Below are 25847 nucleotides of genomic sequence, written 5' to 3' on the forward strand. Positions count from 1 at the left end.
CTTCAGACCTCATCCTCTTGAGTAGCTAGGATTACATGCACCAGCCACTAGTAGCCAGCCAATTCTTACATTTCTCCATGAATCTGAGGCTTGCATACAATTTGCATCAAAGAAAAACGAGAAGCGAGTTCGAGCGAGGGCGCTCCATCACACATGCCAGTCCATATTGCCCATGTTAAAAGACCAGATTGTGCAAACAGGCTGCAGCAGCAGTATGTCCTTGGGTTTCGCATCGATTTTTTTTGAGGGGGAGGGGTTACTGCAAGTTAAAGCGCAGAACACATCAAACCAGGAGAGAGGATCCGCGCTGGCCAAACAGATAAAAACTTCCTGTCCTTGGAAGACTTGTTCTTGGTGAGTGTGTAACATAAAATCGATATGAAAGTGTGCTAGTTTAGGGGGTCTGGGGGAGCAATCAGAAGCCTAAGAAAGTTCAAATTTTCCCTTCTGCCCTTTCCCCCGGTTCTAGCTGGCAGGGTTGATCAGTTTGCCCAAATATTTGGAAGTGAAATTAGGGCCCTCCTCCCCCCCAACTTATGATTTTTTAGCCAATGGGGGAGGAGGTTTATTTGCATATTTCCAGTCACAAAAGCAGCCGTGCAGGGGAAACCGTGTCAGACTCAATTCCGCCTCCTCTTCCGTCTCCTCCTCTTCTTTCCTCTCCTCCTCCACCGCTTCCTCCTCTTCCTCGGAGGAAATCTGCCACTTCGGCTGCCTTGCCCTCCCCTTTCAAGGAAGACCTGCCTGCTGCCCGGCCGCGCTCAGCTCAGCCCTCGCCCGCCCGCCCGCAGCTCGGTCCGCGCGCTTCCGCGCTGTGCAGCTCCAGCCCGAGGACGCGCCGGGAGATGGGGAGCAGAGCGCTGTTCCTGGGGATCCTGAGCGTGTGTCTTCAGAGTCTGATCGCCCCCCGCGGAGGGGTGGCTGCCGCCGCCGGTATGTTCTGTGTGCAGCCCCCCACTTCACCTGCAGCGGCCACTTCCAAGCGCTCCGAGGGAGGCCGGGGCGGGAGGTGGTTGGAAGTTGCTCGGGGGGGTGCCCAGCTCCCGTCTCGGGATGGGTCGGCCGGGGAGTGACCTGGGAGACGCGGGAAGCGAGTCTGCCTTCCCAGCTCGCCGCCCCGGCCTCCGGTTTCCCGCTTTTTGTCCCTCTCTCGGTGTTCCACGCTGTCCCTAGCGCTTGGCTGCAGCCGAGTTCCCGGGCGCGCACGGGCTTCCCCCGGGAGAGGATCGGGGAGGTAACGCGGGACACCAGTGAGGCTCCCACATGGGAGCCCGGGAGACGAAGGGACGGGGGCCAAGGTGACCCTGGCCTGGTGGAGACGAGGATCTGCGGCTCGGCTCGCCCTAGAACCCAGCGGCGCGCCGCGGGCGGGAGGTGGCCGCGTCTGGAGAAGCCGGCCGGGATGGGGAGGCGATGTCTGCCGGTTGGCTGCACCGGGCAGCGCTGGATGTGGGCCTGCTCTGGGCTGTGCGAGTGGGAATGGCCGTGGAAAGAGATGGGACCCCCGGCCCGAAGGTCCAGCCTGCGTTAGGGCGCCGCGAGGCTCTCCGGAGTCCACGCTCGCACACGCTTGGCTTTTCTCAGCGCCCTGAAAACATAACATGCGGCTGATCCACACCACCACCACCCCCAAAAAGAGGGGCAGCAACTTGTAGGGGCGGTGTGACCGCCGGTTTAGGGGTTGCAGACTCCTGCTCTTGGCCTCCAGTCCTGTCCTCGGAGTGGGGGTTCGCCCAGGGTGCCCGGCTGCAGGGCGCAGGAGGGGTTTTCGGGGCGGGGGACAGGGCGCAGAAGGAAGGTTCCAGGCAGAACCACTGTCACTAGCCTTGGTGAAGGTGACTGAGGCCAGATGCAAATTCCTTCATTACAGAGAAGCCAAGAGCTGCCCATGATTGAGAGTTCGTGTAACTTGAACCTAGGCTCAGTACCTTAAAAGACACTGAAACCACCCAGCCAAGTCCCAAAGGGGGCAACATTGAATCTCCTCTTGGATGGTTTTGGGGTAGTATCCCAAACTTGTGGCAAGGTATGTCCTCAGAAGTTCCAGTCGGTCTGCGATGGCCAGCTTAAAGCTGTTTATATTTCTATATTAAATTGTGAATAGGTTTGTTAGATCAATAACAGAAGAGATTCCATCAAAGCAACAGTGGATCAAAAGACAAGTGTCCTTTAAAAAAAATCAGTGAAGTGTGAGGACAGTAGCCAAAAAGCTCTTAGGAACATGCTCCAATCCCCCCCCCCCCTCCACACACACACTTGAACTCAGGGCTTGTGTTGGCACTTGGCTGGTGCTCCACCACATGGCTCACCACAGCTCCAATCTGGCTTTTTTTCCTTGGTTGACTGGACATGGAATCTCAGACTTTTCTACCCTGGCTGGCTTCAAACTGTGATCCTCAGATCTCAGCCTCTTGAGTAGCTAGGATGACAAGAGTCAGCCATTGGTACCCAGTCATGTCCAAATTCTTCTTCTTCTTCTTCTTCTTCTTCTTCTTCTTCTTCTTCTTCTTCTTCTTCTTCTTCTTCTTCTTCTTCTTCTTCTTCTTCTTCTTCTTCTTCTTCTTCTTCTTCTTCTTCTTCTTCTTCTTCTTCTTCTTCTTCTTCTTCTTCTCCTTCTCCTCCTTCTCCTTCTCCTCCTCCTCCTCCTCCTCCTCCTCCTCCTCCTCCTCCTCCTCCTCCTCCTCCTTCTCCTCCTCCTCCTCCTCCTTCTCCTCCTTCTTCTTCTTCTTCTTCCAATCCTGGGGCTTGAACTCAGGGCCTGGGCACTGTCCCTGAGCCTCTCTGTGCTCAAGGCTAGCACTCTACCACTTAAGCATCAGTGCCTCTTTGGCTTTTTCTGTTTATGTGGGCTTCATGCATGCTAGGCAAGCACTCTACCACTGAGTCACCTTCCCAGCCCCCACATTCTTATAAGGTGACTTCTACTGTAAAACACACACAGAAATGAATCTTTCACATTTTCAGCTTTTGCTGGGTTTCTGGTTAGTGTCACCTCTGAGTTTAGCTTCCACTCTAAAATAAGGAGCTGACAAGAATAATAGTTCTCTGCTTATACAGACACTTCAGACATTACATTACTTAATTAAATTGGCTTTTAACCAATACATGCCTTTCTTGGCTGTAATATATACTAGAGAGGATAACTTCTAAGTAAACATGAAATGATCCACCCTCATCCTCCGCTTTTGCTCTATGTACCCTTTACAGTATGTCTCTCCCACCACAACCTCACAGCCCTTTCTCCTCCAGACTAATTCATCCAGGAGTGAAGAATGCCAATGAAAAATGTGTCACTTGGGGGGAATGAGCCACAGTTCTTTTCTGAGCTCTGAGTTTACTTACTAATCACAGATTTTCTGGGAACAGGATGAAGGCATCAAGCATTGCCCTAGGGTTCTTTCTTCTTGGAACCTGTGCTTTTCCTACCTGGCCCTGATCAGGAAACTGGAAGAGCTAAGAGAGGAAGCCCATAGGGAATTTACTCAGTTCCACTGGCCACAGGAAATTTCCAGGCTAACTTCTGGGTGAAGCATGATTGGTGACAAGAGCAAACTAGCAAATGTCACCTGAGCGGAGCTTAGCTAGGGAGTGATTGATTAATAGCTGCATTGAAAGGTGGGTGTCATGTAAAGGGAAGAATTGCAATGTCAAATGTTCTCTTTCTTTCAAGCACTGTATTTTTAGTTCAGTCCTCTATGCTTGCTTTATTATGGAGGAGAAATTGGGTTATACAACTTGTTGCCTCTGTTATGTTAGCTTGTTAAAAAAAAAAAGTCTCTCCAAACATGCCACATTCTGCTTTTCCCTTTTTCTCTGACCATCACTCGAGTCCATTTATTACTACCCATGTTGTATTGTCTTAAGTGCAGAGCTGTTCTGGCCATCAGTATAATTGATGGCTGATGGCAGCTTTGGATCACACACATCAGGGAGATTATTCAAGACATAGATGTCATTATTTATCAGGTCCGGATGGAGGTATCATTTGAATTTGCTCATGTGTTCCAACTTAGATGGCAACAATAACAACAAAAACTATCATCAGTATAAAGTTTGGGCTAGTTCTATACACTAAATATGGTTTGTCACCACAGTGAACTAACACCTTTACAAAAGCTGAAGGCCTTGTTCATGTCTGAAGGGTCATCTGATAGGAATCAAGCTTACTTAAAGGCTAGTATTGTGAAGCTTACTGGGGGCATTGTGAAGACAATGTGACTCCATATTGCAGTCATTTTGAAATTGTCTGAATGGAGTGACACCATTAAGGTGTTTTATAGATGCTAGATGATCTTAGGTGAATGTAAGTGTATGTATTTAAAGTTCTGTTGGAAATGTACCTAAATGCTTAAGGCTACTAAATTTATTCGTTTCTTCCTAGTCGATTCTCTTAGAATGATCAAATTCTATCCTAGGCAGTTGAATTATTTTAATGATTTCCTTTAAAGGAATAAAGAAAATGTCTCTAGCGCTAACTGGCAATGAATCACAAAGATGTTCCTGTTGGCATGACCACACTTGGTCAGACCAATCACTTTGTTCATGGCACACAAAGCTGTGTGTTTGTGTGTACACACGCATGTGTGAGTGCGTGTGTGTGTGTGTGTATGTGTGTGTGTGTTTCTTAGATGGAGATATCTCATTTTATGCAACACCATACTAAATCAAATTAATTATGTATGTTCACAGAAGCTTCAAAATAGAGTGAAAAATCAACTCTAAGAGGGATTGAATGGATGTGAATCTAGTGCTTACTTTCTAGATTATCTTTAAAATCAGAAATTTATTTTTGGAAAAAAATCAGTTTACAAAGTTAAAATTTATTTTATTTTATTTTATTTTTTGTGAACATACTGTACAGAGGGGTTACAATTACATGGGCAAGATAATGAGTACATTTCTTATCAAGCATTGGAGCCTCCTCCTTACAAAGTTACAATTTTTTAAAAAGAATGTTAACACTTCCACTTTTATTTTATTTATTTATTTTTTTAAAAATTATACATATATATATATATATATATATATATATATATATTTTATTCGGTTGTGGGGCTTGAACTCTGGGCCTGGGTGCTGTCCCTCAGATCTTCAGCCAAAGGCAAGCACTCTACCACTGAGCCACAGCACCACTTCTGGTTTTCTGAGTGGTTTATTGGAGATGAGAGTCACAGGTACTTTCCTGCTGAGTCTGCTTTGAACAGTGATCCTCAGATCTCAGCCTCCTGAGTTGCTAGGATTGCAGGTGTGAGCCACGGGTGCCCAGCTAATGCTTCCATTTTAACTGAAAGAGTAGAGTCTACCCATTAGCTAGTCTTCCCTCAAATAAAGTTAACTGTTAATAAGACAATCATTGTTTTACATTGCATTCACTTGAAACAATTGGCAAGTTCCACTTGCCATCTCTGTTTACAAGGAAAAAGTAACCTCAGATTCACTGTGTAAGAATTTTGTGTTTCAAGTAAAAGAAGTCTGGTTTAGAATATGCCTACAGGATAATACTCAATGGAAATATTTGATACTCAATGGAAATAACCAGTCCAGAGGCCTCCTTTGGACAACAATGGCTTACATTTGACGATGCTCAATGGTGTATTCAACACATCACTGTGACTTTTTTTTTTAGAAGTGTGGAAATTTCATCCTAGTTTTGGAGAAAATTCAGCCAAAAGTATGGGTTAGTAAATACAGGGTTTCCTTTTACCACTCAATTAAAAAAGGTGTTTTTTTTGATTTTTGTTTTTTTTTTGGGGGGGGGGTCCGGTCGTGGGGCCTGAACTCTGGGCCTGGGTGCTGTCCCTCAGCTCTTCAGCTCAAGGCTAGCGCTCTACCACTTGAGCCACAGCGCCACTTCCGGCTTTTTTCTTTTTTCTTATGTGGTACTGAGGAATCGAACCCAGGGCCTTGAGCATGCAAGGCAAGCGCTCTACCACTGAGCCACCTTCCCAGCCCTTTTGTTTTTTTTTTAATCAAAGGGAAAAGTTAATTTGCTTGTCACATAAGCTAAAAACAGTATCTACATTGAGATACCAAAACAGATTTGCCAATCCAATCATATGACAGTTCATTGCCAAATTGACCAATTTAGAAATTGAAAGGGTTTGTTTTTTTTTTTTGCATCCTACATTCTATGCCACATCAATAATTATAACCATTCATCTTGGAGAACAAATGATTGATTAACCAAGTTCTTTAGGGGTGTATATGTGTGTGTGTGTGTGTGTGTGTGTGTGTGTGTGTGTGTGTGTGTGTGTGTGTTAGAGAAAAAGAGGAAATTCAAAAATAATTATATTAAAACTGAGTTCTTTCTATTGATAATGTCTTCTATGTTAACTTATTCATTGAATAACTGTGATCTACCTTCAGAATGTTTCCTGCTAAATCCTAGGATGCTCAGGGTTTCTTTTTTTCTAACAACAATAATACCCCTTCTATAAGTATCTTACTTCTGTCTAAGTGCTTTGACATAGCTTAATTTCATTATCTGTGGTAAATTTCTTCTGTCTGTTTATACACTCAGATTTTAACCTATCCATTTAGAGACATAGGAATGAAGATTACACAGTACAGAAATGCATTAACTTAAGGCTTATTAAGAACCCAAGAATCTCCTCCTTGGTGCTTAATGTGGGCTGGTCAGCAGGGTGGTAATGTGCTACGTGAAAAGTCAAGATGGGGCTCTTATGAAGGCAAAGATCTCAAGTTCATTCCCTTCCTTCTTTATTCTAAGGTGGCCTTTGTTCCTTTGGGATTCAGTAAAAGTATTGCTGAGTAAGTGCGGAGTTGTCCTAGCAGCCACTTCAGATCAGCTCATCCACATCTCAGCTGCAGCCCCAGTGTGTAATAACACCACTGAACTTACTGACGGACCCACATCTGGGTCTGCCTGGTCTAAGCCAGCTGTTCAAGAGACGATAGAGGTTTGAAGAAGCAAATAGATTGGCATTTAGGATGCTAAATTATCTCTGAGGAATTGGGACTACAGTCTGAAAAATTGAAAAGTTAAAAACTTGCTGTCATGCTGTTAGAACACACCAAAGAGAAGGAAAGATGGACTGAGTGGCAGAAACAAATAGGACTTCATATCTGACATGGTGGTGAAACTATCACATAGCCCAAAGAGTGACGCCATCTTTTTCTCAAAATGGGAAATGAAAAACCGTTGCTTTTGGAAGTGAAATGAAAGTTTGCACATGCAAATTTACATGACAAGGTATGGATTTACCATGGCCACAGACCCATTAGCCATGCTGGTTTCAGGAAATTGTACTTGTCTGGCTGTCAGTGAGCCATGGTATAATCTGGTACAGAATCTATGAATAGAATAGGCTTTCTCACACAGAAATATACAAAGTTGGCCTAACTGATTTCAAAGCACATTCACGATCATTTCAAAACCCACAAGAAACACCAGGGCCATCAAGTAGGGTAAGTCCTGAGAAAATGGACCAAAAGTGAGTGTCATCTTAGGAGTTAGGTAGGGCAGTGTTATTAAATGTCAACAGCCCAGTTGATGGTAAGGGAGATCCATTTGCCAGGTTGTTAGATCATCTTTGCTTTAAAAAGAAATTGATAATCAAACATGTTAAAAATATGATAAAGAGGAGATCTAAGCTATTTGAGGTGGAGTGATGTGGGAACAGCAAAATTAATTTAGTTTTACATTTTCTAAAACACTTTCTAAAAATAAAAGAATTTCTAGGGCACTGAAAGCAGAATTTGATTAAAAATATGCAGTATTCTTTTTCACACATGAATAAAGTTAACATTGTTTTCTAGTTAGGGAAGAAAAAGGAGACCTGTATCTTCAAATAAGTTAAGGTAGAGCATATTCTTAGTGAATGGATGGTCTCAGTAAGAACAGTATATGGAGATATAAAGAGTTTTAAAGACCTTTGGTTTAAGCTGTGTGTGGTGGAGCTCACCTATAATCCCAGCACCCAGAGGCTGAGGCAGGAGGATCAGAGTTAGAGACCAGCTTGGAGTACATAGCAAGATTCTATCTTTTTCCCCCCTCCCACACACCCTGCAAAAACTGTCTCTGGTTTAGCATAAACTTTTATTTGAACACGATCATAAAGTATTTAGCAACTTTTCCAAAATTCACTTCTTTGGAATAAATGTAATCATTAATATATATATATATATATATATATATTCTCTATTTTAGGTAGTAGAAGTATGTGTGTATGTATACCTATGTGATCAAATCATTGCATATAATGAATCTCTTAGGTAGTAACCACAGTATTATGAAATGGATTTGGGGAAATAATTATTAAAAAGGAAAATTTCCTTACACAATTATATGACGAGAATCTGATTCTAGTACTTTTACTGTTATTAAGTTATTTGTATGTTTACTCTTGGCCTGACTTATCAATGCTATCTTGAAATTATATGGTTCAATATGCAATCTTTTTTTCCCACAGACTAATAAAGCAAGCATCATTTTCTGATTAAATAAATTAAGGCGGGGCATATTCTTAGTGAATGGATGAGTTGGAAGAACAGAGTAAATTGAGATTAAGGAATTAGAGGTACTCTTAACTTCATTAGTTTCTTTGAGAAAGCAAATATAAAAATTGTGCTATTGCTTTTATAGTAAACAGGGCTTCTTAAACTGTTTTTTTAACCTGATGAGAAATTACTAATTTTCCATGAGATAGGTTCCATTAACATGTATTCCATGTTGGGAAAGGAATCTGGTTTTATTAGCAATATAGTTCACTTCAAATGGCCATTGTGATTAGTATATGTTGCCTGCAAATACCTGAAAAGTTTTTTTAGCATGTAGAGGTTCTCTGTCTGCCATTGGTCAGCTTGGTTTAAACTCTGAGAAAGCAAAGTTGTCCCCCATTATGATAGCTTTTCAGTAGTTTGTATCTTTGACTTGGTGTGGGAGATTGTAATGTCACGAGTAGGAAAAGAACATCTGGGGTTAAGTTCTAGGCATGGCTCATCTATAACCCATTCTTTCTGATTGATTTGCTAATAATGGGTTTCTCAAAATGTTTTGAGCACTGTATCCTGCCGTGGGAATTGGGACAATTCCATGCCAAAGATTCTTCAGGCTCTCAACTTCTCTTCATTCCAATATCCTTTAACATTTCTGCTAATGATAAGGAAACAACTTTCCTCTCACACTTGCTTAATTGTGTAACATTGATGGGAAACTTTTAAAATACGTTATTTATTGTAAAGATACTGTACAAAGGGGTTACAGTTACATGCGTAAGGTAATGAGTACAGTTTCTATCAAGATTGTTACCTCATCCTTTGTTTTCCCCCTACCATCCCTTTCCTCCCCATCTTCCCAACTCCTCCCTCCCTCCCCTTCACAAGTTCTAAAGTTTGTTTTCAACACAGTGTCTTGTACATATATCATTGTTACAGTGGGGCAACCTGTAATGATGGGAAACTTTTTAAAGGTCATCTGAAATGCTAAGAGGGTGAAAGCATAGTATTCAAAAGGATCTCTACAACCCAAGAGCCAGGAGCCAGTATTCTCTAGGAAAACGAGATTTGAACTGGGTACCAGGAGACCAGGGTTCTCATTCTTTTCCCTTTCCACCATGGCAAAGTCACTTTAGTCTATTTTTCCAGAAAAGGCTGAATGTTCTATGGAACTGCCAAGTAATAGTTCACTTCTGAGGAACTGGTGCATATGTATACACACCTAACTGGAAGGGAACCGAAACAAGTTGTCAGTCAGAGGAGAGAACAGAATTGGTTAAATTCCCAGTCAAAGCTGTCTCTGTCTGCTTCACCACTGCAGAAGCAGAGATGTCAGTCATTTTCTCTCAACCCACATTGGGTGAACAATGAGAATAGCATTGGCAGAAGCTGCTTATGAGCCCAGCAAAGAAAAACAAACAACCCTCCAGTTCAGCTCTGATGATTTTCTTTTGCCCTTTTCCTACAGGAGGAATAGATTTTGCGGACATTGAAAGTAAATTTGCTCTGAGGACCCCTGAGGATACAGCTGAAGACACCTGCCATCTCATTCCTGGAGTGACAGAATCTGTGGCTAACTGCCACTTCAACCACAGCAGCAAGACCTTCGTGGTGATTCATGGCTGGACGGTGAGATTGGCTCTGCAGAAAGGCATGGTTTGGGGATAGATCATGCCCTAGGTAGTGGGGAGCCAGTGAGAGGTCTACATCCTAGCCTTCTACTTGTTCTCTAAAGACTTGGTAGTGAACATATGTGGCTTCCAATACCTTTCCTCAAAAAGTTTAAGCTTAATAATAGGAGTAAACTAGATATCTCGGTTCTACTCCTGAGAGAATTATGTACCCAAAGAGTCTTTGTAGAAATGGTTTCTTCTCATACAAAAAGGCATGAGAAGCGGGCAACTTGAGGGGATGGGTGAGGCTGGGAGAGATCGAGGAGGAGGAGGATTAAGATGCAGTACTCATAAATTGACATGTTGAATTGAGACCCCTTTGTGCAACTAGTTAGAGACAACGAAGAGGCACTGTACACATAAATGGACACATTAGTCATTTGTAGATTAAAATACATTTAAAACTCAATAAAAAGAGAAAAGATGGCACGATCCACCCAGTATCCATCAGCAGTGGCAGCTGAGATCATTGGCTCTGAGATCCCACAAGCTCACGTGTGCTGTTCACAGTCTGTGTTCTGGCATGGTGGAGTGCTGGCCAGGAGGCCTGAGTTTCCCTATCACCCAGGGCCCTTTGCTCTGCAATGATAACAAAGCCTGCTAACTCTGGCTCAGAGTCCCGGCTTATCTCAGAACTCAGTGGCCAGTTTTCTTGGACCATCTGGTTCATGGGGTAGGGTGGGCACTGGCTTAGCAACATGTCTGACAACCAAAGACTTGTACTGTGATACTGCACAGAGGAACTGCAGAAGAAAACCCTAGAAGAGGGGACTTTTTCTGTGTTGAGGAACGTAGGTACTTGGACTCTTCACCTTTTTTGTTTGAGGTTACTTTCATCTATATTTTCTGTTGAATTGAAAAGGAAAAGATTAGCGGCTACTCTAATTATGGAGACTATCTTGCCATTGTAGGAAAGTGAGTTTGCTTACCCTTTCCCAGGTTGCCTAACTGGGAACTACTGATAGTAAATACAGACTTAGAGCAAACACCTTGTTTGAGATAAGCTCCTGGGCCATTCAAGGACAGATGAAGGGAAGTGAGGACACTCTTCTGCAGGGCAGGGCAAGAACCCAAAGAATGCTTAGCATGTAGCATGCATATGGTCCCTCCCAGTACAGCTCAGGCTCAGCTCCACTGGAACCTGCTGGGATTTACTTGTTTAAAAATAGCTGCCAATTCTTTACAAACTTTAATTTGTTCACACTAAACTTTTCTCTTTCAGAGTATAAATTGCTGAAGTTTAAGTGAATTTATAAAACATACTTCTTAAAAAAATGAATGCCATGGGGCTGGGAAGGTGGCTCAGTGGTAGAGTGCTTGTCTAGCATGCATGAAGCCCTGGGTTCAATTCCTCAGGACCCCATGAACAGAAAAAGCTGGAAATGGCACTGTGACTCAAGTGGTAGAGTGCTAGCTTTGAGCACAGAGAGGCTGAGGGACAAAGTCCAGGCCCTGAGTTCAAGCCCCAGGACTGACCAAAAAAATAAAAAAATACCAGGAAGCTAGAATATGTATTGGTCGAAGGGAAGGGAGGGTGAATGGAGTCAACACATACAATGTACATGTGTGAAAATGGAAGCAAGAAATGTAAGTGGATGGAGGGGGTTGCGGGAGAGGGGGGAGAACAATGAAAGGGGTGACCCTGATCAAGATATACAAACTGACATGTGGAATTAAACCACTTTATACAACTAAAGATAATTTTAAAATATCACATACACACACACACACACACACACACACACACACACACACACACACACACACACACACACACACACACACACACACACACACACACAGTACAGTAAACTCCAGTCTGCCATTCTAAGACCAACCCGTCTCTCGAACCCATTCAGACCTGCCTGCTAAGAAGCAGTCACAGGAGCCCAAACACCACACCACCCTCCGAGGTCCGAGGGAGACTTTCTTGTGGAATGTAGGCATGTGGGGCCTTTCATATTTATTCTCACAGTGCCTATGTGTGCCCTCTTCAGGTGACTGGAATGTACGAGAGCTGGGTGCCAAAGCTTGTGGCCGCCCTGTACAAGCGTGAACCTGACTCTAATGTCATCGTGGTAGATTGGCTTCTGCGGGCCCAGCAACATTACCCAGTGTCTGCAGGCTACACCAAGCTGGTGGGCAGTGATGTGGCCAGGTTTATCAACTGGATGGAGGTAAGGCCAGAATTGGGCTCTTGCCTAAAACGAGACAGGCGACTGGCCTTTCCTGGGACAGCGATGTCTTCTGATCACGCATGGGAATATTCTTTTTAGCCAAAAGGTGACTTAATGATCAGAATCATAAGACTATAAAGCCACTCTAGCGTCCCACCCTGCCCTGTCCTTGGATATTTTCAGTGGATAGATCTGCCAAGACCAAGAACAAAGTGGTCAGAACAAACAAAAGCCTGCTATTTCAGGACAAAGGGAAGAGGTCATGTCCAACCAAGTCCCTCCCCACCAGTTAGTTGGTCCATGGACATAGAATCCTTGATTTGCCCTCAGTCAGAATACCAGTCTCTTTGACCACCACCACCACCAACAACAACAACAACAAAAAACATGGATGGTATTCAGCTAGATGTGGTGCATGCCTGTAATCGTAGGAGACGAACTCAGGAGGATTGTGAGTTTGAAGCTAGCTTAGACTACCTAGTAAGGCCTTACTTCAAACAGAAAACAAACAAATAAAAACATTACCATGTTTATTTTTTACTGTAGCTCATGGATCTTTGTTGAGACACATGGCCCAATCTCCTGTTTGGGACGAGAGAGGAATGGATTGAGCCAGAAGGGCATTTACTGGGAAGGTTTATAAGATATGAGGTGACAGAGGATCTAAGCCCTCTGACTTAGCTGCAGGTTTTCCTACATTCAGGGGATGGCTGACTTCTTAAGGCCAGGCTCTGAGAATCACCTTTGAGAAATACCTTGAGGTTGGAAGGAAGCTAAAACTCTGACAGGGCTAAATTACTGAAACCAGATAGTTGTAGGTAAAAATAATAAGCTGTGTTTATCAGACTGAGCATGGAAAGACCAAAGTTCCTGGCTCTTTTGCTCATCTGGTAAGTGGGAAAATCAGGTTGTCTTCTTGGGCCTCGGGTGCCTTACCTGTTGAGTGAGACACCGGGACCATTTGTGACTCACGTCTTCCCAGTCTTGGGTTTTGTGATTACAAGTCATTGCCTGGCAAACAAAACCTTAGAGAATAAAGTAATATGCAGTACTTGGCTAGGGATAAAGTTTATGTTTGGGGGCTGGGAAGGTGGCTCAGTGGTAGAGCACTTGCCTTGCATGCCTGAGGCCCTGGGTTTGATTCCTCAGCACCACATAAGCAAAAAGAAAAAAACCAGAAGTGGCGCTGTGGCTCAAGTGGTAGAGCACTAGCCTTGACCTGAAGAGCTGAGGGACAGCGCCCAGGCCCAGAATTCAGGCCCCATGACCAGATGCTCCCCCCCCCCAGCAAAAAAAAGTCTGTTTGTATAGATACAGATACACATATACTATAGATGTAAGTGTAATATATTTATTCCTGTATATATATATATATATATATATATATAATGCTGATTTATGTGCATACATTTCAGACATACTGAAAAACTTTCTGAGTTAAGCCTGCTGTTAAATTCTTACTAATAGAAGCGAGACATAATGATGTGCTCCTGCAATCAAAGATATTCAAGAGGCAGAGGTAGTAAGATCAAAGTCTGAGGCTGGCTCTGGGAAAAGTCATGAAACCTTATGTGAACAAACAAATAGCTAAAGCAAAAAGGGCTGGTATATGACTGAATGGTAGAGTACTCCCCCAGCAAGAGCAAGGCACTGAATTCAAACCCTAGTATTACCAAAAAAAAAGAAGATAAAATCTGTACACTAGAGGATATACTTCTATCTCACATCTGCAACACAAAATAAGTAAAATTCATCTGTAGTAAGGCTATGTTTTGAAATTTATATTTATGGGTTTTTTAATTCCTTTTAATTTTGATCTTTGGCAAAAAAATGACAAATCTTCTTTCTTTCTTCCAAAGGATGAATTTAACTACCCTGTAGACAATGTTCATCTCTTGGGCTACAGCCTTGGAGCCCATGCTGCTGGTGTTGCAGGAAGTCTGACCAATAAGAAGGTCAACAGAATTACTGGTGAGAATTTGCTTCCATCTCTCCCATCAGAGTTAAGGTGGCTGCCATGCTGAAAGGGAATCATAGCAACATGTGGAATATTCACAGGCATGTGGCATTCTTTGGTGGCATGTGTTTGACACTGAGTGTTTCATGAGTGGACTCTTACTCAGGAATGAGATTAAGTATGGATGCTTGCTCTCCTGAATTTACTGTCCATCTGTAGCCAGCCCTACCACTAGAACTTAGCAGAGATTAGCACAGAGGGTCCACACATTCCTCTGAGAAGTGTTGTCCTCCTCTCTGCGAAAGGCTTGGGAATGGATGGTATATATGATGATATCTACTCTCACAGCAATAGCAGGAAGGAAAATGACAGAGGGCCAATTTCAAAGGCCATTTGGAAAGATGACAGTTATTGAAAGAGTGTTGATGGGGGGAGGGGAGGGTTAGATACACAGAGCGAGGAAGGACCCCACCACTGCTGAAAGGTTTCGTAGAGTCAAACATGACATGCAATACGATGCCAAGCCATGCTGAGTCACTTGTTGAAGGGTCTCAAATCTCAGTGATTCTTGTGGCATTTACCTATAATGCTACCACTCTGAAGGGTGAGGCAGGAAGATTACAGATTTGAGGCTAAACACACACACACACACACACACACACACACACACACACACACACAGAGAGAGAGAAAGAGAGTGAGACAGAGACTCAATTTCCACTTGAGGAGAGCCAAGCCTACTTTCATCACCCTATCTTAGTAAATCGAAAGACCCAATTCCTGTGGACTGGGAGCCAATAAGAATCTAAGTGGCTGCCAGTTACGTCCAAATGAGGGTCCACAGGATGCTAATGTGACTCCTGGGAGCACTAAAACTAATGGAGGTTGAAATGTCTTTGGGACATTTTTCTCCATCAAGGTCTGGATCCAGCAGGCCCTAACTTTGAGTACGCCGAAGCTCCCAGTCGTCTTTCTCCAGATGATGCGGATTTTGTAGATGTCCTGCACACATTCACCAGAGGGTCGCCTGGACGAAGTATTGGAATCCAGAAACCAGTAGGTCATGTTGATATTTATCCTAATGGAGGCACTTTCCAGCCAGGATGTAACATTGGGGAAGCCATCCGCGTGATTACAGAGAGAGGCCTTGGAGGTAAGTATGACTTAGTAGTCAATTAAAAATGAGTTTTTTTTAATGTCTTGTTCACTAGCCTTAGCGTATATAATTTGCCAATATGTTTCTGAAAACTCCTACCTGTCTCAGATCACCTTAAAACAAACTGGCCTTCTTATCTTTCTTTTGTTATATTGTGAATTACCGTGAGATCTGCTTTTGCGGTTGCAAAAGGAAGTAAAGATGTGATTTAGGCAGGAAATCTCTGGCCACCATAAGAGCATCATAAAATGTCATCTGAATACTGTTGTTATAATTTGACTCATAGAGTGATACTGAGTTTTACTGAAAGATGTTAAGACTTCAAAATGTCTTTCCTTGGCTTTTCTAAGAGAGGCAAAAGATAAATCACACTCTGTGGTAAATCTCCTCAATTTAATGGGGGGAACAAAAAAAACCCTTAAGATTATCTTAATACTTCCTGTTAGCCTGTGGTGATTTGTGGCTTACTTTTAAGGGCCCTGTGCATACTTTATGGACATTGGGACCTGCCTTTGTTCACACACTAAGTGCTTTGTGTACATGTGCTAGAACACCTTGCATTATTACATTATTGCTTTTAATTAAAAATTATAAAAGCTTATGGGGATAAATATATTCTTATAACATTACTGACTGTCCCTGAGATTCATCTGATGTAAAAATCCTAAGTAGGGTACAACCCTCCATTATTCACAATATGCAAGATAAAATACTACTCATTTAATGTTTATCCCCTTTATGATGTGGTGTCTAGAAGTAGTATTAGACATTTTCAATATCAGAAAAAGATGAGATAATCTGGGGAGAATCAACTACTACCTTGGATGTCTTTTATTATGGATTTATAATATTAATAAGTATTAAGCAGCAGAAAAACCAGAAGTTCCCTGTGAAATTGCAACTTGGACAAACTTGGAAGTAAGTGGGCAGGTGCTACCCAGAATGTCCCATAACACAGAGCCTACAATTACCAATGTATAGCACCAGAACTTAGGGTCATTTGATTTTACCACTATACCCATCTTGTTTTAGACATACAAAACAAAACATTCATTGTGGATTTCTGCAGACTTGAAATTCCCTGTGTGGCTCTTTCCCCAGATGTGGACCAGCTGGTGAAATGCTCCCATGAGCGCTCCATTCATCTTTTCATTGACTCCCTGTTGAATGAAGAAAACCCAAGTAAGGCTTACAGATGTAATTCCAAGGAAGCCTTTGAGAAAGGGCTCTGCCTGAGTTGCAGGAAGAACCGTTGCAACAATGTGGGCTATGAGATCAACAAGGTCAGAGCCAAAAGAAGCAGCAAGATGTACATGAAGACTCGTTCTCAGATGCCCTACAAAGGTAGGCTGAAGGCTGCTGTAGACAAAGAAAATCAATTGGTCTCATTTTTGTCATGCTTACTGCACTACATTGACTGATTCTTTCCATTGCAATAGAGTTAAAGAAGTAATCTAACCACCTTGTGCTTCAATTGATAATAATAATAATAAAAAAATAATTGAATTGTAACTAATCCATTTCATAGATGCTCCCAGTTCCCATGAAGTAGAGACCCAGTGCCCAGCCTGAGACTTCCAGCCCTGCTTGCCTCTCCTCGCCAGGGGTTTTAGTAGAGATGGGAGGAAAACCATGAAGGAGATGTAGAAGTTCATGCTCCTGCCTCAGAGGCTCCCCCTACATCTGACTGCTTTAGGGAGTGGCTTATAAGGCAATCCTTAGGGCCCCACTGTTGATGTTTCAACAGAATTGCTCTTGATGTGAGCCTCGCACATGGGGGGAATAAAGAGGCTGGGTCCAATCCTCTGACATGATGCTGAGTAGGGTTCATGGAAATACCAGTGAAATGAGAAGAAACATGGCTTCCCACAAGGATGTAGCCACAAATGCCAAGTGTGCTTGGCAGAAATGCTAAGGGACAGGCTGGCAAAGGCAGGCGGATCATGGAAAAAGGCTCTCAGGGCTTTGATTTGTTCACAGTACTCCATCAAAGATGTCTACCTTCTAGGACTGCTAACTCAGATACATGTAGATTTTCCATGCACTGCACCTTTCGTGGTTTTTGTTTTGTTTTGTTTTGTTTTTGTTTTTGCTGGTGCTGAGGCTTAAACTCTGTGCCTGGGCTCTGTCCCTGACCCTCTTTGTACTCAAGACTAGCAGTCTACCACTTGAGATACAATACTACTTCTGGATTTTTCTGTGATTAACTGGAGAAAAGGGTCTCACAGATTTCCCTGCCCAGGCTGGCTTCAAACTGCGATCTCAGATTCTTAGCCTTCTGAGTAGCTAGGGTTACAGGCATGAGCCACTAGTGCTCAGCACACATGTGCTTTTTTTTTAAAAGGAGTAGTATTCAAGGGTTACACTCTGAAGGTGTGAACACTGTCCAAGGAAAAGAAGTGTTTCCAAGCCACAAAGATGGCTCAACCTCCTGTCCACTTCCTGATCGGTGCCTAGTGCAATGTGCTTTGTGGGTCTGAATTGCCTGATTGTTCCTAAGCTCTGCTGCCCTGAAAACTGATAAGTTTTTGTTGCAATTTCTGCCCTTACAGTCTTCCATTACCAAGTAAAGATTCACTTTTCTGGGACAGAAAGTGACACGCAGAGCAACCAGCCCTTCGAGATCTCTCTTTATGGCACTGTGGCAGAGAGCGAGAACATTCCTTTCACTCTGTGAGTAGTCTCAGGACACTTCTCCAACCTGTGGCCTGACCACTGCTTCCCTGCTGATGCAGTCCTGGGTCTGAGAAACAGAATCAGAGTCCCAGCTAGAAAACACGTCCCACTCCTTCAAGAAATTAGAATTTCACAACTGAGAAAAGAGAAGTTCCAATTGCCAATTTAGTTTTATTTAAATTATTGATTATCCATTAATTATTAATTTATTAACCATATTTGTTTAATTCATTTATGCTTTATTTTCTTTGGTCATTTTGGGCCTGTTTGTTACTTTTATACAAAGAAACAAAATGAAGTTATTAAATTCCCTCCAAAGATTTGATATAATAGGCTCAAGTTGTAATTCAATGATGGAGTAATTCTGTTAGCATTTGTAAGACCCTGGATTGGGTTCCTAACATGGGAAAATTTTTTTAGGAAGATGTTGGGTTCAAGGGTAGCCTGCCCTCCATAGGTAGGAAGACCGTATCCCAAAATAAATAAATAAATAAATAAATAAATAAATAAATAAATAAATTTGACATGAAAGAAAACAAACAATAGTATCAGGAAACAATGTCCAAGTACCAACATAACAAATACAGTAATATAAGGGGAGAAAAACCACAAGACACAGCCTTACCCCTTACCATTGATCAAAGAAATATGAAGTTAAGGAAATTTTATGATACCTTTAGTAATGCCTAAGTAAATATATCCTCTAAAACACCCATTGATTGTGAGGTGGTAAAGCAGGATACATTATTCATTTCTAGAACCTTCCAAGTAAGGAAGGCAGTGAGGAAATAATTGTCCATAACTTTAAAATGTAACCACAAGGAATAGAATAGTCCTTTAAAGAAAGTATTTATCCTAAGTACTGAATTGTGGTTTAGCAAGTCAATTAAGTCAATTTGGCCTTTGAAGAACTATTACTACAGAAAACTAGGTAAAATATGGTAAAGAAAAATAAAAGATCTAACATGAAAGGAACAAAAAAGAGTAGGGTAGTGTGTACATAGTTTGACTGTAATTTGGTAGAAATGAATTTGGTAGAAATAAATTCACGTATTAATGCATTACATATAAATAAATTTACATATCAATACATTAAAAGGAGTATATGAAGCTAAAGATTAGCTAATGGATGTTTCCCCTTTAAAATTGTATTGAGTATTTATAATTTATTAAATGCTATTGACATTCATTTAAGGTTTTCTGTTGGACATTTTTTACAGTTTAAAAATAGGGCCCAAACAACAAAGCTATTTCCACTGGGGGAGGAGAAAAAGCTGATTTCCAGAGCTAACTGAATGAATGTGTTGATACTTTATTCAGGCCAGAGGTCTCCACAAATAAGACGTATTCCTTCCTGATTTACACGGAGGTGGACATCGGAGAGCTGCTAATGATGAAGCTGAAATGGAAGAGCGATTCTTACTTCAGTTGGTCTGACTGGTGGAGGAGCCCTGGCTTTGCCATTGAGAAGATCAGAGTAAAAGCAGGAGAGACACAGAAAAAGTAATTAAGTTGAATTCTTTTCATCACTTTAGATTCACCCCAACAGTATTACACAGGGATAGTATTTCAAGGGCCTTCCATGTGCAAGTGTCAGCTTATCAGCCCTCTCCAGTACTCTGTGGCTTAGATTATTATGGTTTGGGAATGGTTTGGGAATATTTGCTATCATCACACTGAAGAAATAATGTAGGTAGAATATCCTTGTGGGAGAAGACACAGCCATTGAGGCTTCGTGGGTATGTGTCCATAGAGTCTCACGTTAATTTTAAACAGTTGTTGTGGTGTGCCTGTATTTGAGCTGCAGCCCTTCACAAGAGTGATATCAAGTGTAAGGTCTCTGACATCAGGTTGGTGCTCAAAAAGATTTGAATTTTGGAATACTTTGAGTTTTAGATTTTTCAGTTAGGGAAAGAAGTATGTTGATGTAAGGAATATGCAAGGTCTGAATATGTCCCAGTAATTTGGAATGAGAGAGGATTAGAAGCCCAGAAGCTCAGTATTCACATTTAGCACTATTTCTTTTTAAATTCTTTTTTTTGTGTGTGTGTCAGGTCGTGGGGCCTGAACTCTGGGCCTGGGCACTGTCCCTCAGCTCTTCAGCTCAAGGCTGGCACGCTACCACTTGAGCCCATAGCACCACTTCCGGCTTTTTTTTTTCTGCTTATGTGGTGCTGAGGAATCGAACCCAGGGCCTCATGCATGCAAGGCATGTGCTCTACCACTGAGCCACTTTCTCAGCCCCTCTTTTAAAATTCTAATTCTACTACCACCACCACCACCACCACTACTATCTTTAAGTAGTTGTATAAAGGAGTTGCCATTTAACAAAGCAGTTTTGAGTATATATTGATCAATGTCACGCCTTTCAACATTCTTGCCCATCCCTCTCCGACCCATCCCTTCCCTCATTCTTCTTAATTTTGTAGGCTATACATTGGATTCTTGTCTGCATTTTCCCTCTCTTCTCCTTTTCAAATGTCTGCTCCTTACCCCCTTGAGTATCTGGTTCCTGGTGTTTTATTTTGCTAAACTTGATTTTGGCTTCTTCTTCTTCTTTTTTTTTTTTTTTTTGGGTCCGGTCGTAGGGCCTGAACTCTGGACCTGGGAGCTGTCCCTCAGCTCTTCAGCTCAAGGCTAGTGCTCTACCACTTGAGCCACAGCGCCACTTCTGGCTTTTTTTTTCTGCTTATGTGGTGCTGAGGAATTGAACCCAGGGCCTCAAGCATGCAAGGCGAGCGCTCTACCACTGAGCCACTTTCCCAGTCCCTTGATTTTGGCTTCTTAAGATAGCACTATTTTTTGCTTACATAAAACAGTTATGTCTAACATTCAAAGTCTAAAAACAAACCTGGCTAAGACGCGTTACATTCCAAGATAATCTCATCCTCTTTCCTCAGGCACATCCCACATGCATCTACAAAACAAATTGTATATAAAAACAACTGAACAAAAACAAACAAACAGGTTTTTTCGGGGGTTGGGGATTTAGCTCAGTGGAAGTGCACTTGCCTGACAAGTGCAAGGTTCTGAGTTCAGTCCTCAGCTCTGAGAAAAACAAAACAACTTTTGGATGGAAAAACTATATGGAACCTTTTTCCTACAAGACTCATTAACAGCTGACTCTCCAGTTCCCTAATGCTGAGACTAAGAGGTGTGGACATTGGTCTTATGTTATCTCTTAGAGAAAAATCTTGTGATTTTAAAGCTGCCCTGGGCTGTTTATAAGCCTATCTAGATTAATTAGCTTGTGTGAGTTAGGCCTCCAGAGTGAAATGTGACCTGAATGGTATATTGACTAGAAATCTCAGCACAAGTAACCAGAATGATTATTCAGGATTTCAGCAGCCTGACATTTTGTTGAATAGTCTTTTTGATTTTTCCAGGTGGTATATTCACATCCAATTTCTTCCACAGGGTGATCTTCTGTTCCAGAGAGAAGGTGTCTCAGTTGCAGAAAGGAAAGGGCTCTGCAGTGTTTGTGAAATGCCATGACAAGTCTCTAAAGAAGTCTGGCTGGTGAGCATCTTGGACAAAACTTTCTGAGCATCCATGAGAAGCATTGCTCCTTATCCCATAGCTACTAACTGGTACCATTCTTTGAACAGAACCTTCAGGCCACCTTTCTCAGTACTTTTGCTTATGTATCAAAGGGGTCCACATGCTTTGTATAGTAGTTATTTTTCTTTTTCTCAGTCATGACTGTCATTCAGGGTAGGTACACAACAATTTAGAATTTATTGTAGTTGTTCACAGCTACCCCCCTAAATCCTCTACTTCTGCATTTCCTGATGCTGCACTTTTGCTACCTTTATTGATACTGACTTCGGAGTATGTGGCTCAGGCTTAGCCCTGGCCAGCATGCCTGTGGGTACAGCTCTTACAAGCATATATCTAGGGATAAAAATGGCTCCTATGGTAGTTGGGCGCCAGAGGCTTCTGCCTGTAATCCTAGGTGCTCAAGAGGCTGAGAGCTAATGATTATGGTTCAAAGCCAGCCCAGGAAGGAAAGTTCATGAGACCTGTATCTCCAGTTCCACCAAAAAGGCACAAGCTGTGGTTAAAGTGGTAAACCAGAGCAACAAAGCTCAGGGACAGTACCAGGCCCTGAGTTCAAGCCCCAGAACTAGTGCATTTGCTCATAAGCATGTGTGCTCTCTCTCTGTCTCTCTCTCTCTGTCTCTCTCTCTCTCTCTGTCTCTGTCTCTCTCCTCCCCTTCCCTCTCTTCTTCCTTCCCTCCCTCTCTTCTTCCTTCCCTCCCTCCTTCTCTCTCTCTCTCTCTCTCTCTCTCTCTCTCTCTCTCTCTCTCTCTCTCTCTCTCTCTCTCTCTCACACACACACACACACACACAAGTCTCATGGCATCAGCAGTAGTCACAGAGTCTGAATTTTCCAAATGCCACAAGACTCCAGTACACAGAACCAAAGGGGCACAAGGCACACACCTCAGAACCTTGGGGACGGGGAGCGGATGGACAGAGTGTGGGAAACTGCTCTCCTTTCTATCTCAAAACAACTGCTGGCTCGTTCCTACTTGACCTTTAAGGCTAATCCACATGGCAGCTGTCAGCGGAATCTTTCCAGAACGTCAGTGCTAAGTGGAGACCAAGCATGTGACCTTCCCCTCTCCTCTCCTGAGTCCTCAAGACATGTCATTTTCATTCCTGAAGGCCCTCCAGATCCAAGGGCTAATGGGTTACACATATAAAGGGGAGAAAGATCCTTCCGTACAAAATAGTGACTCAAGCCTATACTGGTGGCTCACACCTATAATCCTACCTACTCAGGAGTCTGAGAGCTGAGCCAGCCCAGGCAGAAAAGTCCATGAGACTCTTATCTTCAGCCAACTACTCAGAATAAGCTGGAAGTGGTGCTATGGCTCAAGTGGTAGAGTGCTAGCCTTGAGCATAAAGAGGCTCAGGGACAGCCAGCACCCAGGCCCTGAGTTCAAGCCTCATGCCAACCAACCAACCAAACAAATAAATAAAAGGCAGTGACCCAAGAAACAGTGACAAAAGGCTGGTCCCAGCATCACCTGCAAATAGAAAAAGCAATTACCTATGGGGAAAAGGACACAATAAGAATTACCTCCTCAGAACATGATATATTAAAGACCTTATGTGGAACTTCTCTTATTTGAAATCTCTATTTGATATCTAATTTGTACATATTCACAATAAGTTGACTAGAGAAAATAAACAAAAAATGTCATTTAAGACTCTATCACCCATGGGCACCTCCAATTAACAGTTTGATTTGTATCCATTCATATTTTGTAATATATAAGATTTATCTTTTATTTGGATCAAATTATGGGACTCGAGGTATGGCTCAAGTGCTACAGTGCTGGAGTCTACATTTCCCTGTTTATTCTCACAGGCTTTGTTCTGAATTTCCAGATTAATATTTTTTTATAATCTTAACAATGATGAAGATAAGAGGAGCCAGAAGTGTGGGAGGACTTTCTAAAATACTAAGAAGAGATAATAAATTGTCCTTTTTTTTCTTTCCTCAGATACTGGATAAATGTTCAGAAAGAAGAACCATTCAAGAGTTCTGTAAAGAATGGAGTCAACTAAGACAATTTAACAAAAGATGCCCTGTGCTTTGAGTATTTAAAAGTAGATTCTCCTGAGTATTACTCAAAGCTCCATCCCAATTCGTTAAATTAGGAGACAGTCTCGAATGCTAAAAAGCGGCTAATTGAAGATGAGGAGCCTAGTGGCCAAACAGCATAATCTCCAGCATCACAGACAGCAGATCTGAGACGCACTGCATTTGTTTTTTGTTTTGTTTTGTTTTGTCCTTTGAGAAAGAAAAGATTGCTGGTGCCATAGTAAAATAAGGCTCTTTCAGGTGGGATGTTTGGACATTGTCTAGAATTAATTAGAATCTCACAGTGTAATTAGAATTTGGGAGTTTGTGGGAGATGGGGGGATAAAAGCCTTCTGAAATATTGCTCCAAGTTTGAATATTGGAAATTGTTTTCTGTGGTGTGAGTCACGTGCGTTTATTGATCAGGCAAAACACCTGATCTTTCTGAATAGTTCTCTCGACATTGAGATATGGTTCGGCAATTAACTGGGGACATGGTGCCTTGGAGATTGGGTGAGAACATGGAACTGATCAAGTTCCACTGTTGGTTTATGCCATGGTCATGTTACAAGGGGAAAGCAGTACAAAACTGAGATCAAGTGCTTCTTCATAGCCTTGATATTTTAGTCTTTAATCTCTCTCCCTCATTTCCCCCCTCCTTTGTCTAACTATTATATTTTAACTGTGTTCACAAGGTAGATGTTGAAAGGAAGCTTGTAACTTTCAGCTGGCACCTAGTTTGAATGGTGCAGAGAAGAAAAGAATACCCTAACTTCATTATCAGATTTCTTTCATTGTTTTCATCTATTTGGAATGATCGCTCTTCAGTTTTAGCTTGGTCACCTCTCAGTAATAGTTAGAGAATGTGTTCAAGTTCAAATTTTGCATTGTGTGCTACAAATTTAAATGAGAACCACTTTGCTAAGTCAAAAAGTAGGCTCATTATTGTACACTAACACATAAGCAGTCTTATAAACCACTGTAGCCACAGGAAGTACCAGGAGGGTTGTCATTTTTTAATAACTAATCAAGAGTGAATGAGCACTTATTTATAAACTAGAGCTCATATTTTCAGAATGCTTTTTCTTATATATTAATATAAAATAATCAAGAAACCAAGTTATCTCAGAAGCTAGAGCTGGGAGCCCAAACTATGAATGTGTGCAGGAGTCTGGACATTTACTTACCTGCAAAGCTCCACATGTATACTTGTCAATCATTATTTGGAAGGTAAACAATCAAGATGCGAATTGGAACATATCAGAGTAGCAGTAGCTCCCGACACACTGGAATGTCAACTCTTTGATGGAGAAAGATGACTGTGTCTGTATAATATTGGACAAATGTTGTCATTGACTCTATCAGTCTTGGAATGCATTCTAACAATAAAATGATGTATGATAATGTCACTCGCATCCCCTTTATTGCTAATTCATTGATTTTGTGGATTCAGGTTTTAATTCAGGGTGCATCAATTTAAAAGATTTAACAAAACCTGGCACTGGGATCTCTGACTTCTAAAGACTCTGCTATACATATCAATGATGCTTTGGCTTTAATATTTATTAGCTGTAAATATATGTGTGGGTGGGTGTGTAAGAGAGCTTGTATATCTTGGAAAGGTTGTTTTTGGTTACCTGCATTTATAGTTGTGTGGTGCTTTGTACATATTTTCTTTTTAGTGACGGTCTCCCTGACAACTTATTCTTAAATAATATGATGAAATTGGCTTAAAAATGAAAGAAACTGACTTAACTATGTGAAGAAATGGAATCTACTTTTAATAAAATTGACAAAAGTTTATTACAATACCAAGTAATTATTTTGTATCATTTCAGCCCTTCTCAAAAAAAAAAGTAAATTTATTCTTAGGTCAGATTCATTTAGCAAAGTTTGAATAACCATTGTCCTTGGTCAGGATAGTACTTCCAAGAATGACAGTATGCATGTGTTGTGCTGACATTTGTCTAAGGCTCTACAAAGTCTTAGCTGTCTGTTAACTATGGAGGGAAATAATACAGAACATATTTCGAAATAGAATTTTCCTTGCCTCCAGTATGCTGTTTCAACAATAAGGTATTATATAAATGCAAAATATAATTTTCTAGGACACATTTCATATACAAACATATCACAATAAGTTGACCATTAGAGG

The 25847-nt window shown here is 41.9% G+C and overlaps 1 protein-coding gene across 1 annotated transcript; it reads left to right on the top strand.

Moving 5' to 3' along the window:
- The first annotated feature begins 337 nt into the window (after nt 1-337).
- On the top strand, nt 338-25501 carry Lpl (lipoprotein lipase). Its single transcript, XM_070016578.1, has 11 exons — nt 338-354; nt 735-933; nt 9926-10086; nt 12128-12307; nt 14167-14278; nt 15184-15417; nt 16522-16764; nt 17973-18093; nt 19417-19599; nt 21514-21615; nt 23613-25501. Coding segments are annotated over exons 2-11 (1425 nt in total). The 5' UTR covers nt 338-354; nt 735-845; the 3' UTR covers nt 23614-25501.
- The last annotated feature ends 346 nt before the right edge of the window (nt 25502-25847 follow it).

This window comes from Dipodomys merriami, unplaced genomic scaffold, assembly GCF_024711535.1.
Source record: "Dipodomys merriami isolate MVZ:Mamm:240054 unplaced genomic scaffold, mDipMer1.0.p SCAF_12, whole genome shotgun sequence".
In the NCBI taxonomy this organism is placed as follows: Eukaryota; Metazoa; Chordata; class Mammalia; order Rodentia; family Heteromyidae; genus Dipodomys; species Dipodomys merriami.

Bases quoted from the DNA above. Each gene is read 5' to 3' on its own strand.
- Lpl (XM_070016578.1), top strand. From the start codon at position 846: ATGGGGAGCAGAGCGCTGTTCCTGGGGATCCTGAGCGTGTGTCTTCAG. The intron at 934-9,925 runs GTATGTTCTGTG...CTTTTCCTACAG, and splicing joins AGGGGTGGCTGCCGCCGCCG to GAGGAATAGATTTTGCGGAC. The intron at 18,094-19,416 runs GTGAGTAGTCTC...TACTTTATTCAG, and splicing joins GAGAACATTCCTTTCACTCT to GCCAGAGGTCTCCACAAATA.